Source organism: Schistocerca gregaria, chromosome 11, assembly GCF_023897955.1.
Source record: "Schistocerca gregaria isolate iqSchGreg1 chromosome 11, iqSchGreg1.2, whole genome shotgun sequence".
NCBI lineage: Eukaryota > Metazoa > Arthropoda > Insecta > Orthoptera > Acrididae > Schistocerca > Schistocerca gregaria.
This window is the reverse complement of record NC_064930.1, coordinates 51,518,404-51,532,623: the sequence shown is the minus strand read 5'-3', so window position 1 is coordinate 51,532,623 and position 14,220 is coordinate 51,518,404. Positions and strand designations below refer to the sequence as shown.

Sequence of the window (14,220 nt, the reverse complement as noted above, 5' to 3'; positions counted from 1 at the left end):
ACTCGCGTGATGATCAAACCTACCAGTAACAAATCTAGCAGCCCGCCTCTGAATTGCTTCTATGCCCTCCCCCAATCCGACCTGATCGGGATTCCAAACGCTCGAGCAGTACTCAAGAATAGGTGGTATTAGTGTTTTATAAGCGGTCTCCTTTACAGATGAACCACATCTTCCCAAAAATGAACTGAAGATGACTATTCGCCTTCCCCACAACTGCCATTACATGCTTGTCCCACTTCATATCACTCTGCAATGATACGCCCAAATATTTAATCGACGTGACTGTGTGAAGCGCTACACTACCAGTGGAGTATTCAAACATTACGGGAGCCTATTTCCTATTCATCTGCATCAATTTACATTTATTTATATGTAAAGCTAGCTGCCATTCTGTACACCAATCACAAATATTGTCCAAGTCATCTTGTATCCTCCTACAGTCACTCAACGACAACACCTTCCCATACACCACAGCAAACAGCCGCACATTGCTATGCACCCTATCCAAAAGATCATTTGCGTAGATAGAAAACAACAGCGGACCTACCACAGTTCCCTGGGGCACTCCTGATGACACCCTCACCTCCGATGAACACTCACGGTCGAGGACAATGTACTGGGTTCTATTACTTAAGAAGTCTTCGAACCACTCACATACTTGGGAACTAATCCCATATGCTTGGACCTTAGTTAGGAGTCTGCAGTGGGGCACCGAGTCAAACGCGTTACGGAAGTCAAGGAATATGGCATCCGTCTGATACCCTTCCTCCATGGTTTGCAAGATATCGTGTGAAAAAAGGGAGAGTTGCGTTTCGCAGGAGCGATGCTTTCTAAAGCAAGAGATGCGCGATAAATGCAAGCTAAGTAAGGAGCCAATGCAGTAGAGTACTCTCTGTAAAACCGAACTGTAATCCCATCAGGACATGGCGATTTATTTATTTTGAACCCATATGATCAGTTCGTACAAGAAGGGAAGAAAAGCTTTTGAAATGTGACAAAACAGAAGGATGCTTACGTCAGCTGAGTTGATTGGATAACCAATGAGGCGGCAACTATTTTCTGAATAGTAGCTCTACAGCTAGACTACTACTATTTTTTCAGTGTTTTCATTTTATGCGACTAGTTTTCCTCACCATGACCAGTGACAAGACCTCTTCCAGGTCAATATCATCACAAATTACAAGAATGCGCAATTCAGAATACGAATGTCAAAGCCAGTCACAAAGAATGAAATATCAATAACCATAATAAAAACAAAGTACAGCAGTGAGACCTCTATTCTAAAAAAACTATCAGCTATAGATCTGGAAATACAATTCTCCTATGACAACAGTGGTGAAGGTCATGAACAGTAAAGACGCAACAAATCAAACTTGAGATGAGAGAACTTTTTTGCACAACTTGTCTAAAAGGTTGTGTCATTTAATAGACTACATGCTGTGGGATCAGTGAATAGTGCTGTCAGTAGTGGAAGGAAGTTTGGGGGAAAGGGGGGGGGGGGGGATTTTAGAGAAAGAAGGAAAAAACTACAGTAACTCAGTAAGCCGGTTCAAATGGGTGTATGTTGCAGTAGCTATGCAGATAAAGTGACTTGCACATGATACACCAGTGTGGAGAGCTGCAGCAATCTAGTCATTGGACTGAGATAAACATGCAAATCAAACAACAGTAAAGCAGGTATGAGAAGCCATTAGACTGGCCATAGGCATCAACCCCCTCCCCATTGACTTACCTTCTTGGAATTCCCACCAAGTGTTTGTTCTTCTCCTGGGTCTCTCTTATTTTCCTTTTCTCTTCATCAGTCAAAAGTCCAACTGTGGCCTTTGGGTCCACAAATTTTATATTCAACTTTTCTGCCTGCAAATTTCAACAACTGTATTGCATCCCTTCAAATAAAAAGAAAGTGTACAGAAGTCACCAACAAACAGATAAAAACATAGAGAGATTCCCGAAGAAATACAAATTTGTTTAACTTAATCAGTCTCAAGATGAAAACTGAAAATCAAAATTTTGTTGCCCCTGTAAGCAATTAGATAAGCAATCTTCAACTAGTACTAAGCTCCAGGAGAGTCACTTAGTAATAGATATGAGTATGACCCCTGCTAAAGCTGCAAAATGCTAAGATTCTGACAAGCGAAGATGCCGGATCAAGAGGAGCGTTCAGTACGAGTCGTCGGCTTTGGCCGCAGATGTTATGTTAATCACAGCTGTCAAGTCTCCCTTGGGTTCATTTATTCACAGTTCTGCTCTTAGTTGACGAAGTCATCGAATTTGTAAAAAAAATTGGTTATGTAGACAGATTGACCTGTACCTTGCCTTGAGAGGGTAAAAAAAACATTAAAATAATGTAAAGTTATAGTCATCCTCTCATTTATGGCATTTGTTGTATGTTTCCCATGCCAGTGGTCAAAGCATATGACTCATATTGAGTCATATTGACTCATATTGAGTATTCCTCTATACCCGAAGATGTCTCCTGAGACACCAATAGAGACACTACCTCATGCATTGTGAGGAGCATGTCTTGTCAAGTTCATATCGTGAAAAGCTACCAAACATAAACACACACAATTGATAAATTGCAACTATGCAGCTAACCATGACAGTGTCAGTACAAATCAAAGAAAACAATGCTTGCACCCATTGAACACCACTATATATCCTTTGTTACAAGTTCTGTTTTGTTGAAGTTTCGTTTGGTGTGTCAGGACACTATTTGTTTCAAAATATGAAATACAAATTCACGGCTCAGTAACTGACTTTCCCAAAAAGGAGGAGGGGCAATTCCAGTACAAGTATATCTTCAGTTAACTGTCATTGCCAAACTATTAGCAATAGAGCAACACCATCGCTGGCCGTGCTCCAGACTTTAGCTGAGAATTTTTCTCATAATGAAATTTCTTTTTGGTTACAGAATGCATCATACAATACCCAAAGTAATGTTATGGCCACTACTGCAAATGGCATTCATTACGGCACACTGAATGTCAGACACAGTGTCACTGGAAATGTGCTTGCAACTGATTTTCTTGTAAGATCCTGGCCACATTACCAGTAACCATTTCTCATTCTGTATTTGCATTTTCCTCTAGACTATACTTCGTGGTTAGGGTAATATATGTAGTACTCTGCAATTACTGCTTAAGTTTTTTAGCAAACAAAAGGGAAAATATAACCATTGGTGAACTGAAACAAATAGAAATGACAGGAATAATCTGCTATGGAAGATGAATATTATAGACTGCATCAAATTCTCAAACTCTACTTGCACTTCACCCTATGATTTTGAAATTCCAGCAATTGCACACCATTTGCTTTTAACATTTTCCCACTTATCTAAGAACACAAATTCACTAACTAAAACCCCTCTATCACAAGCACTTTCTGCCAATAAAACCATACCCCTGTCTCTCACTCTTAAACAACTGACACTTTAATATTTATTGTGAATTGATTTAGCAATATATTTGTACCACACACTTATAAGTTGCAATGTTTTGATTAGAAAAATTACACTGTACCTTACCCATACTTTCAAAAACTGGGTGTTTTAATTTCTGTGACATTTATTTTAGGGCACACCTATCACCAATTCTCAGAAGTATGTGTCTTTACAGAAAATCTGTAGTAATAAAAACTGTACCTCGTTCATGTGCCACTATTGTTGCAATGCAGTCACATCTGAACAATACAACCTAATCTTTGGAAGAGTATTTTCATAACTGTCACCTAAAGTCTACACAATGAGCAGGGTGTCTGTATGTGAATGTAATATCTTGTATATTTAACCACGTGCCTGGAGCTCTAATTAAACTGATAGAGTGCATTAAAAGAAGAACCGTTCATTGTGTGAGATGTACCTGAAATTCAGTTCCAGCAAGCTCCGCAGTAGACAGGAATTCTTGAAACGAACTCTCTTCCGTGACAGACTGAAGATTAAGCCTTCCCCAGTCATAACCATCATTGATGTCGGCAGTATGCAACTACGAAAGAAAATCATTCACTTTCTAATCCTTAAAAATCAACGAAGGGCATGCATAATGCTCAATGACTTACCAATGAGTCCGCACCTTTCCTGTTCCTGTGCGAAGAGCCAAATCTATCCCTGATTAAAGCCCTCCCTAGGTTGCTACTATTTCTATTCTTCTTTCCCATGTTTCGTTCTAGTGTTTACTATCACATATCTATAGCTTCGTTACACAACACACGCTGTCTGCTGGCACAGGTTTCAAAGTTCGTTTGTCAAAAAGAGAAGCTACATCACGTCACACATACATCGATTTTTTGCAGCGGTTGTATCTTGCAATAAAACCTGTGATACAATGCAACTAATTTGGGATTTATTATTGTTACCAATTTAATTTAGCTAAAATTCAGAGCTTTTTGTGTATAATTTCTTTCATTTCAAAGCAACGTCATGGAAACGCAAGAGACTGGAGACCTTATCCCCCTCGATTACAAACAGGGTAGCTTCAGGCAGTGAAAAATATGTCATGTTTTAATTATGGAAAGTAAAACAAATATAGAAGTGAGTGACCAATTTAGGTCTTGTAACCCCCTATCGACTCTACAGCTGATGCATATCCAAATCCGCCAAAGACTAATTTAAGCAGCTGTCGGAAGGCAACTCGCCAAAATGGCAATGGTAGTGCAGTTATTGAGGAGCGGAGCGCTAAACAAATGTAATATAGTACCTACGTATCAGGTTGTGAGAAAATGTGAGTACGAAAGAACTAGATAATTTTCTCTTGTGGTTCATAATTTTGTGCGCATTGCCATAAAACTTCACGTTCAAGTAAATGTAGAAGTTAGGTTATAATACAGGAAACACCGTAGTTCTGTATTTTCTGGACACATAATTTATGTACAAAAACAAATTCTCTCGTTACTTGACAGAAGGATGAATTTTTATCGAATACCTATGTGTGTCACAGCGAATGATTTTTTTTTTTTTTTTATGATCTTGCAGGAAGTTAAAATGACCTAAGATGACACAGTTTGCATATTGCAGGTCAGAAACTTTGATTAAAATTCTTCACACGTATTGATATATTAATCATTTAATTATTCTCGTGTTCAGTGGTTATTGGTATGATGGATAAGGTGTCACTTTAAAACTGTAATGTGCATTCTTGGTTAAAATTTGGCAATTTGCTGACCTTGTACAACATTTTTTTACATAAATTTTTAGATGCCATTATTTTGTGAGATGTACACTGTAATCTAAATGGAATATCTAAAACACCCGTATGTGATATGATTACAAATTGTCAAAGATAAGTGATGGATAAGAATTATAATCCGTTTCCCCTTTTTATATTTATGGATGTTACTGTTTTCAGATTAAAGTTCGTCATTGATCAAAATGTTAATTAGGGAGTACATGTACTAACGTTTGTATGCCCAACTTTCCAGAAAGGTTCTACAGAGGACAACACACATGCTAAATATTACACATTTCTGTGCAACAAACACTTTGTCCCTCAGCAAAAAGTTGGATTCAGTTTACCGACATTCAGCCATGTGACGTGATGCATGCACATACAGAAAGAAAACTGATGACTACAACATTTGTTTTGAATCTATTTGTTTTGTATGTAAGTTTTAGTGACTGACTGATTCCTATCATAGCTAAAGTTCTGCACCAGGCTGAAATGTGACAGTTTCGTTGAGTTCACAAAGCCAATGAATGTGAACACAGAAGCTTAATTCTGGTGACCTGCTTTGTAGCAATGTCTTGAGATCTAGGTAAAGTTGAAAGATGACAATGCGAGCGTGAGTCAACAAAATGATGTTGACAACTGCAATTAAGCCAAAAGTTACCCCCAAAGAATGATGCTCAAAGACATTAACCAATGAAACCAAGAAGAAAAATTCAGCTTTTTGACAGTTAATCAGACAGACAACTAGCTTTTTAGAATGTTCTGTTTCACTTTCTTTCCCTCTTATTTCTCAGTGTGGTTTGGAGCTCAGAACTGTGCATACTATGTTTTATTCAAGTTAGTCTGCTTGTGAAGAAACAAACCATTTTCAAATTGTTTGTGATCTCTCAGAAAAATATTAAAATCTACAAATTACTTACTGCTTTATTCTGTCTGCCATGTAATGTAATAGTGACGGAATTTTTTCTTTAGATATATGAACATTTCCCATTTAAGGTCTATATACTGCAGTAATTAAGACATATTGTGTAGGAGGAATTCACTGTTATTGATCTCTGCTGAACCTTCAGCTTTAAATAGAGTAAAATGGATGCTATTTGGAAGATGCACAATAGCCATTCCGTTCTCTACATTTTCCTGTGAGAAATAGTTTGCTAACTTATTCTTGTTTAACATTGGTTCCTGTACACTCAGATGTGATACATACATTTTCTTTTTGACTCACTAGATTATGGAAGGTAGGAGACGGATACTGGCAGAAGTAAAGCTGTGAGTACCGGGCGTGAGTCGTGCTTCGGTAGCTCAGATGGTAGAGCACTTGCCCGCGAAAGGCAAAGGTCCCGAGTTCGAGTCTCGGTCGGGCACACAGTTTTAATCTGCCAGGAAGTTTCAGACTAGAAGTTCATTCACTTTTTAAAACTTCAAACATTATATGTTACAATAGCCTTATTCAGACAAGTTGATTTTGTATGACCTTTTATCTTGACTGCAACTTAAATATATCTAAATGGACTATAGTGTAAGACAAGACTCATCTTATACATGTGTAATCACTGGAGTGAGTCAGGATATTTAATTTGGGTGGTTTTTAAATATGTTCGGAATATTGCACACCTTCTAAGCTGAAACAGACAATCCTTTTCAAGAGTTTTATGGTTTATAACATGAATGAAACGATGCTATATGCATCAACTGACAGTTATGCTACCATCCATTGTCTTTGATCCGTGGTGTAACTGTGTTTTGTTGTGTGAAACCATTGAGGTGCCATATCTTTGAAATGAATCGTGTAGCAGAGTATATGGTAGAGGAAGAGATGGCAAGTGTCGGAATTTTCTTGTTTCTGATTAGTTTGCAAGTGGTCGTAGTGTGACATTAGACTTTTCGCTGTGTAGAATTTGTTTTCAGACGCTGTTGGGTTGTCAGTGAGTTATTTTTAATCTCAGTGCAGTAATTATTGGCTACCGATTTGATTTCAGTTTCTGAGCCATTACTGCAGTTTTTGAAGTTTGTTTGTGAAATACAATTTTGTATTTTTTCATTCATCCTGTAAATTGCGATATATTACATACAAGCTTATACATACTGTAATTTAGAAAACATTCAGTACATGTTGAATATTTGTAACATAATTTTAAAAACAGTAAGATGATTGAAAAATAATATGGTTAAGAGTACATGATCAGTTACACAGTATTTTCTTTGTAATCCAAAAACGCAGACAGAATAGAAGCAGTAGTCAAGTAAGTACTCTTTTAGTTTCATGTCCTAGAAAGAATTTGTTAAACCTCAGTTACATGATAAAGTAATCAAATCTAAAGGCCAGAAATTCCACTACATGCCTTGGAATTACAATTATGAACAACTTAAATTGAAAAGAAGTCACAGAAAATGTTGTGGGGGAGGCAAACCAAAGACTGCATTTTCCAGAAGCTCTCCTGCGGACCTTGCAGAACTAGCACTCCTGAAAGAAAGGATACTGCGGAGACATGGCTTAGCCACAGCCTGGGGGATGTTTCCAGGCGCGAGTCGTGCTTCGGTAGCTCGGATGGTAGAGCACTTGCCCGTGAAAGGCAAAGGTCCCGAGTTCAAGTCTCGGTCAGGCACACAGTTTTAATCTGCCAGGAAGTTTCACTAGTAGACTTGTTTTGGCAAGGAATCCCCTCTTTACCTGTGCTAATCTGCTGTTTATAACCACCATGCTTCCCCCTCGGTGTTTGTTGCACCCAGCTTTGATGTTCACTCTTTCACTAATTTCATTTTTGTTACTCCTCATTACATTTGTCTTAGTAGATAATAAGGAATCAATAAGTAAAAATAAATGTTTAATGTATGAGGGAAGATTGTAAAGTAACTCTCAATAATTTTATTGCCAAAAAGTGTAATAGGTAGGAAAAAAACTAATGAAAATACATCTTTGTACCTACTTTTCTTCATGATCACCAACACTCAATCCATTTTGTGAAAAATATTGCACACGACACCATGGGAAATGTGGAACTGCCTGCTGTGATAAGCTTGCAGTTGCACGTGCTGGTCATTCAGAGTGGCTGCGTCAATGGCTCCAACATTCTGCGGGGTTGCAGCTGTTACTAGCTGCCCGGAGTGTGGTGAATCACTAACTTTCACATGGCCCTTTCGGAAGAACACACGCCATCCGGAGACACTGCTACAGCCCATACCATCATCTGCATTCACACCGTGCATGTCCCTGTAAATTTCGCTTGGTTTATGCCCTTTGGCCCACAAATATCAAACTACAATTTGCTGCTCTTCACAAGTTGGCGATAGAAACATGCGCACCACATTTTTTTTCCTAATTTAGGCTTTTCTCGCTAGAGCTACACGTGAGAACAAAATATCCTCTACTGTGCAAAGTTCAAACTATATTGTCATGAAATTCCAACATTCCAGCTGCAACAATAGGAAAGAAGAAAATTGTGCATTACTTTTCGATCCTCCCTCATTCGCTTGTACTTTGGTGGGGATTTCCCAAACTGTTATACACACTCACTCTGTCTCACTCTCTCTCTCTCTCTCTCTCTCTGTAACCCATGTTATTGCATGTGCAGCAGCCCTTTACCTTCATGGTCTTTTCAGGAGATACACGATGGAGGTGGTGGTATATTTCTTGACTCTTCAGGGGACATACACATTTTGAATTTTAACAGCAAACTGCACTGTGATGCAGCCAAATGCCTCGTTTTCAGCATCTGCCACTGAATTTAGATGAGCATACCTGTGATGCTTTCAGGCTTACTAAATGAACTTGCAATGAAATGCACTGCTCTTTTTTTTTTTTTTTTTTTTTTTGACTTGTCTGATTCCACAATGAACTGCATCTGGTGCAGATTCCAGGTTGATGAGCAATATTCAGGTATTGGTTCAATGAGGGTATTGTAAGCTGTTACCTCTGTGGGTGGACTATTCTTACTGTAGATTCTTCCAGTGAATCTATCTGACATCTTCCTTACCTAGGATTAGATTTGTTTTCTGTTCCACTTTAAATCACTCTACACCCATACTCGCAGATATTTTATGGATGTGACTGTTGCATCCTGCCTACTCGTCAAATGTGGGGTGCCTAGGAAATTTGCTTTCGCAGATGACTAGACAACAATTCAAGCAAATTGTATTAATGATGTGTATTACAAAAGGAAATGATTATAATACTTAACTTTGTGAAATACCGATGTGTCACAAGCAAAGGGCGACAGACAAAATAACAAATCTCTGCAGATCTCCACTGTCTCTCATATCTAGGTGAGGTATCACAGATTGTAGCCAAAGCACTGACAGCTCAGTGTATTTTCAATAGCAAATATAAGATCCAGTTATTAGCCAACAATGGGTTATACAAAGTCACCTGTTCTGATTGTGCCAAATTTTACATCGGTCAGTCAGGCAGACACATAGCAACTAGACTGGGTGATCATTAATGCAGCTGGAGGTTGCACAATTCTGACTCCACATTTGCTGAGCATGTACTCAGTGAGGGTCACAACTACCAGCCAGTGTCCCATGTACTTCGCTTAGCAAACAAAGGCCATAAACTCAACCTGCTGTAAACCCTGAAAATTAAGACATATAGCCCACAGTCCATATCTAATCCTAAAAGACCAGACACAACTCAACATGTCCCCTCTCCTAAAGGTCATATAGTCATCTCTGTTGTTCATTACTTTCCACACTGTCTGTTCCCACATATTCTCATTTTCCTGTATTCATTAAGTTCTTTTGTTTTATTAAAGTTGTCTATGTATTCTGTACAGACTGTAGTTTCAATTGTTAAGGCTTTTTTTAACTGGTACTCGTATTATTGTCAATGTTTAACACTTCTTGTAGTTGTCTCATCAAATATTGTTTATATTTTACTTGGTTCATTTATTTAATGCATACTGTTACATAGCCACAGTTTTGAATATAATGTAGATGTTAAAATGCATTACGACCACACCCTCAACGATTGCGTTTACTGTGTATTCCCTCAAACTCTTCAATTTTCCTGCATTTTTGTTTCTGTTTATCTTATTCATATTGCTTAAGTTCCTTGTGTATTCTGTGTATTTTGTGTTAAAAAATTTTCCTGTCCACACCATTTTTATTTATTTACTGTTCAATATTTTACTTCTTAATTGCATTACCACCACACTGTTACTTACTGTACATTTCTGCTTCTAAGTGTTACTTCTTTTCCAATGCAGTGTTGTTTGCAAACGTTGCAATTTCTTTGGTGACAATATTCAGAAAATGTCTGAAGATGGCCTTGTAAGCCAAAAACCAGTTAACACAATAAAAATTAATACTTTAGAACAAAAGCAAACTGGTGCTTATCATTTATTATAATGTTGTTCTACCAATAACAGACGGAATATTCTGTTAACATAAACCTCTTCAGTATAGACAATGCGACATAGTAGAAGCAAGAATGACTAGTCTGTGCACCGTTCTGGAACTCGTAGAACTCCTGTGGCCACTCGGGTGCAGCGCTCGTGTTCTCTTAGCACAGAGGATGCTGCCGTCGCGGTGTCGTCCAGAGTTGGGTCGGTCCACATGCAATTGGCTAACGTCTTCTTCACAACCCTCTCTGATCTAATGTTCCCTACTGCCATGCCGGCGCTTCACTTTACGCCGGAACAGTGACGGCTTTGAGAGTCCTGAAATCGTATAATTGTACAATAATTGGTTTTTCTCCCCATTTATGTGGAATGTTTTACATTTGTTCATGTCTAGGTTCAGCTGCCAATACCTGTGCCAAGTGTCGATCAACTGCAAATTTTTCTAGTGTTAAGACTTCTCTGTGGACAGCAGCATCATATGCTACAAGCCTCGTGGAACTAGCTACTTTTCACAACAGTATTATGAAAAGTATAGTTGCTGCTAACTATATGATGGAGGTGCTGGGTCGCAGATAGGCACAACGAAAAGACTGTCAGAAAGTGAGCATTTGGCCAACGAGGCCATCATCAGGAATAGACAACGCACACACACTCGTGTAAATGCAACTCGCACACACATTACCACAGTCTCTGGCTGCTGAGACCTCGGCCTCATTGGCCAAAAGCACGCTTTCTTACAGTATTTTTTGTTGTATCTACCTGCGACCCATCATCTCCGCTATATGGTGTCGAGTAACCTTTTCATAATATTGTTACATTCCACCCTAGATCTTCCTTAGTTAGTTTACACAGGTTGTTGAAAAAAAGTATTCCATATTTTGAACTGTGGTAGTATGGACGAAAACAGGACAAAAATGTCCAGCAAACCAGAGCTGTAAATTGCATAACTTCAGAGGTATGAGCACTAATCCACGTTCACTGCTGTGAAACACATTTTCATTTCTGTAAGTTGTTTGCTGTTATGAATGACCTACAAAATGCAGTAAACCCGTGAGGCACATTTCTCTTCGTGTTAACTGCTTGTTCTATCCATAGACAATAACACTGGGCTGTGTCTTCATTTTCTGACTGCATTCTGTAGACAGTGGGTAATAGCAAAGAGGTTGCAGCAGAAGAGGTGTTCCACAGGATTGAAGATGGACTAGCACTCGTAGAACTTAAGGTAACACTCTGTGTGTATTAAGAAAAGTAATGGTCCCTGTAACTGTACTTTGGTGTATGCCCAAAGGTACTTCTATGTCTGTATTCCGTATTTACTCAAATCTAAGCAGCACCTGAAAAAGACTCTAAATCAAGGGAAAAAATTATTCTTGAGTTTAATCCGCACCTGAAATTTGATACTCGAAATTCAAGGTGAGAGGAATGTTTTAGGCCGCACCTCCAAATCGAAACAAAGTTGGTCCATTATGAGACCTAATTTAGGTCGAATGAATGACGATACAGATACAGTAGTTTGGTTCGAGTCATAAGCTTAGCAGTTAAGCTTTACCAGGTAGCCATTGCTATGCGCCAGGTGCTCCGTCCGTATTTATGCGCGTACCCTTCCTTTTTCATGTGCTTTGCCTGGTTTGAATTGACTGCTTATTTTTCTTTGATCTGTTAAGTGCCGTTCTCTTTGTTATAGGTGTTTGTCACTCTAAGCTGAAAATGCATTACTGTATTGTGCCGTGCATTTTTGTCGCTTTCCGATAATGAGTAGAGACAGACAGAGACAGAGAGACAGGAATCGTCTCATTAGCGAAACAATGGCAAGAGACTGCTATTTGTTGATACTTACACTGCTGCTTTCTTTGATAATGATCAACAAGAACAAAATAATAGATTGCGTATGATAGATGATGATCTGAACGAGGGTTTAGCGAAAAAATTTCTCCGTTTAAAAATCTTTGCAGACGCCTCTTTAGTACATTACATTCTGCACAGAAATTAGTCATTTTGGATTTAAAAATCTAGTCAATTACTGTGCTTCATTTCTGACTGTGTCACTATTAGGCATAAGAATAATACGAATATAAACATGACATTATATGTGTATTCTTCTGCATTTGCTGTTGTCTCTCTAGTTCCGTAGTTTATTAGGCAGACAGGATTTAAATGAGATAGCTGCAAACATGAAAGAATACATGAAAAAATGTTTATTTTAGTATTACTCTTATGGTGAAGAGAATACTGCACGTGATTCACAATTCATAAAAGTTCCTATTAGCAACCATCTCTTCTCGCAGGTAGGAAAAAATTCAGAATGTAGAGTTTCCCATATTGACAAACATCCCAGTCTTGCCAGTTGGATTTTCGTAGTACATTGAAATGCTGCTACATTCGAAGATGAACAATACGAAATTTGTATTTCCTTCGTTGGATAATGTATGAAAATGTAGTGGTCGAAACTTGGGGCAGAGAAAAAAAGCTAGTCTTCCACCTTTATTTTAAATTTATTTACTGACGCAGATGTTTTGGCACCAGTAGTTATCTTTGTGCCTGCAAAGTATGTCTGCATGCCTGTGTAGCGCTACATATATTAGATGGCAGAAGTTAGTTGTGGCGGCAGCTACCAACATTTTTCAGAACTTCTGCTTACTTTGCACTTGATTCTAAGCCGCAGGCGGTTTTTTGGATTACAAAAACCGGAAAAAAAAGTGCAGCTTAGATTCGAGTAAATACGGTAGTCTCTCTCTGTCTCTCTCTCTCTCTCTCTCTCTCTCTCTCTCTCTCTCTCTCTCTCTCTCTCTCTCTCTCTTTTGTGTGTGTGTTTGTGTGTGTCCCCTTCTGATTAACATGCTGTTGTCACCCTGTGTAAAGATGAGAATGAGTTTCTGAGGTTTGTCTTCACAGATTGGAACAAGGACTGGAAGCCTGGGCCATACCCTCAGACACAGAAGGAGCGTGAAGAGGCAGCCAAGAAGTATGGGCTGAGACCGGACCAGTACGAGCCCTACCCGGATGACGGCATGGGCTATGGGGACTACCCTAAGCTGCCGGAGGTCTCGGGCGAGAGCCGCGACCCGTACTACCCCTGGGATTTCCCGGAGCACAAGAGGAACTACAATGAGCCTGTGAGTATATGGGATAAATAATGTGAGGATATATTGCAGGAGCTTCCTGCGTGGAATGTGCAGTCAGTTTAGAGCACAGAATATGGAGCAAAGTATTGAGAGCAAGCAGAAGTGGAACTAGTGATAAACTTAGCATAAAAATTGGAGCTCATATAGTAAAGAAGCATGTTTAAAAAAAAAAAGAGTAACACTTGGTGCACAAACATTTTTTTTTAAATGAACAGTACTCGTGTAGTACCAAGTGAAAAAGCAATTTTACTGCATAAAATCTTTCAGCTAAAGTGTGGACCAGGGTCAGCAGCAGTCGCATCACTGTTTCTCTACTGCTTACAAGTTGAGAATATTGTTGGTATCATGTAGCCGGTGAGATGATGGTTTCACATAGCCAGTGAGAAGTGAGAAAAGACGCAATGAATTCCTAGAGGTGAAACTGAAGCTGTTGTCTTCTTTGCTGTTGTCACATGTTTTACGGTTTCTTCCAAATATGTCATGAATTAGACAATTGTGGGAACTAATGGCACAGCTTAAATTACAGTGAATGAGACAAGCAGCAGTTTACTTTGCAAACTGGGTCTTCACAAATACTTCACTGTTTTAGAAGTTTGT

At 38.8% G+C, this 14,220-nt stretch overlaps 2 protein-coding genes across 2 annotated transcripts in view; one reads left to right on the top strand and one right to left on the bottom strand.

The window, feature by feature from the left end:
• Positions 1 to 4,222, bottom strand: part of LOC126295123 (large subunit GTPase 1 homolog) — a 178,126-nt gene extending 173,904 nt beyond the window's left edge. Inside the window, exons 1-3 of the mRNA XM_049987393.1 lie at positions 4,057 to 4,222; positions 3,861 to 3,983; positions 1,733 to 1,857 (exon numbers count right to left, since the gene is read on the bottom strand). Of these exons, the coding sequence (XP_049843350.1) occupies positions 1,733 to 1,857; positions 3,861 to 3,983; positions 4,057 to 4,155 (347 nt within the window). The 5' untranslated portion in view covers positions 4,156 to 4,222. The remainder of the gene's footprint in view (positions 1 to 1,732; positions 1,858 to 3,860; positions 3,984 to 4,056) is intronic.
• Positions 4,223 to 4,622: 400 nt separating this feature from the next.
• Positions 4,623 to 14,220, top strand: part of LOC126295124 (NADH dehydrogenase [ubiquinone] 1 beta subcomplex subunit 8, mitochondrial) — a 29,034-nt gene continuing 19,436 nt past the window's right edge. Inside the window, exons 1-2 of the mRNA XM_049987394.1 lie at positions 4,623 to 4,718; positions 13,394 to 13,614. Coding sequence (XP_049843351.1) covers positions 4,637 to 4,718; positions 13,394 to 13,614 — 303 coding nt within the window. The 5' untranslated portion in view covers positions 4,623 to 4,636. The remainder of the gene's footprint in view (positions 4,719 to 13,393; positions 13,615 to 14,220) is intronic.